Raw genomic sequence first — 1856 nt, 5'->3', positions numbered from 1 at the left:
CACACACACACACACACACACACACACACACACACACACACACACACACACACACAAACACGATTAGTGACAAAGAAGAATTTCCATTCTGCCCTTGAGAAGAGCTGCTGTTCCTCTGCATCATAAATACTTTGCTGAGGTGGTTCGGACATTTAATTAGCACGCCTCCCTTTGGAGAAGACCCCAGGCAAACCAAAAACTCACTGGATGAATTATATATCCTCTCTGGCCTGTGTGTGCCTGGGATCCTGCAGGAAGAGCTGGACAGTAGCAGTGGGTAAAGGAAAGTCTGGATTTYGTTTCTGGACCAATGGATGTATGTGCTTATTTCACTTATTTAAAACTGTTCTGCATTTTGATGTCTTAACTTGTCACTGTTTGTCTTACCTGGCAGGATGGACCATGGAGACAGAGGAGTGGGTGTCTCACACCTTCAATATGATGAAGACGATGGTGAGTGTGTGCATGTGTGTCAGTCAGACACAAACAGGGCCTTTTTCAAACAGAAATAAAACAAATGAAGCCTACAGTAAACACCTGATGTGTCCTTTAATATCAAAGGGGAATTCAGGTCAATGATCCAAGTTATCCTTTTTAATGACTTCTGAAAGTTTTTATTGTCTGTTGATTAAAGGTTTATTTAGTATATTAGGCAGGGGAATTGTACATGTATATCTTAACACCTGGCTGCAGTTTTTGTTTCTGTTCAAATATCTAAAATTGTTGTTTGTCTCCCTGTTGTAAAGCTATTCCACCTGGAGTTGTGTGTGCAATTAGTTTTATTTCATTGTCCTATTTGTCAACAGATGATTAAACCACCATGATTGAATTTTTATGCTGAGGGGAAATTAAATGAGCCAAGTTTTAGATTGTTTATTTTTTGTAGCTGTACCAACAGACAATTGTTGCTGAACTGACATGTCCAACACACAATTTATTAAGMGTTTGTTAAAATCGTGTAACATAAAACTTGTCTAGTGCGTGTGAGAGATTAGTGATAGCTCTAATTCTATTTGACAATCTGTTTGTGCAACTGATTGCTAGTTAAATATGTAATACAGAYATTAAATTGTTTATTTAGCCTGAGTGAGTGATCTTTGTGGCTCATGTTTAAATGACAATCAATTTCTCTGCAGACCACCAGTCCATTTATATTGGCGTCCCAGTTTCTCGAGGGTACAGACGCAAACACAGACGAAGGCGCTCTAATCGAGAAACTCAAGACACAGACAGACGCTACAATCAGCCCACACACCATGACCATGATCGGTACGGAGAAATAGACATGGAGGAGGGACTCATTGATTCAGCTGAGCASAGTCTCCAAGACATCAACCGTACAAGTAAGTTGGAGGCCACCAAAACAAATCACTGGACCGCATGAAAGAGCTCGAAAACTTCTGAAAACCTGCTGTAAAACTTGAGGTCAACATGGAACCTCATTCAAGACATTCAAAGGGTAATAAATTTAATTGAACTTGTGAGGTCCRGTCACATTTAGTAAGGAGCAAATTTTAAAAACAGAAAAACTTCTGAAGAAATGTTTAAGGATGTCATTGCAGCGACTGCCAGTATTTTCTTTTTTGGACAGCTAAACTTTGTAATAAGTCAAGCTAAATATGTTTAAAATTTGTTGTGTGAACTCTAAGAAGTGTAAAAAGATTCAAGCTCAAAATAAATTTTAAAGCTACTGCCCATGTATTATTACAGTCATCATGGAATCACCATGTATCTATATCTATTACTCTCTGGCATCTAAGTTATTGAGAGGCAAACTGAAACAGACTGAAAATTAGGCCTGTCACGATAACAAATTTTGCTGGGCGATTAATTGTCTCAAAATTTATTGCGATAAG

At 38.4% G+C, this 1856-nt stretch overlaps 1 protein-coding gene across 1 annotated transcript in view; it reads left to right on the top strand.

The window, feature by feature from the left end:
- slc4a5a (solute carrier family 4 member 5a) overlaps positions 1–1856 on the top strand; it is a gene marked incomplete in the record, with an annotated part of 59064 nt that overhangs the window by 10833 nt on the left and 46375 nt on the right. The window contains 2 exon segments of the mRNA XM_014014716.1: positions 395–453; positions 1137–1343. Of these exon segments, the coding sequence (XP_013870170.1) occupies positions 396–453; positions 1137–1343 (265 nt within the window).

The sequence above is a fragment of the Austrofundulus limnaeus genome, unplaced genomic scaffold (genome assembly GCF_001266775.1).
Source record: "Austrofundulus limnaeus strain Quisiro unplaced genomic scaffold, Austrofundulus_limnaeus-1.0 Scaffold118, whole genome shotgun sequence".
Taxonomy (NCBI): Eukaryota; Metazoa; Chordata; class Actinopteri; order Cyprinodontiformes; family Rivulidae; genus Austrofundulus; species Austrofundulus limnaeus.
Note: the sequence above shows the minus strand (reverse complement) of the source record. Positions and strands in the feature narration are given on the sequence as shown.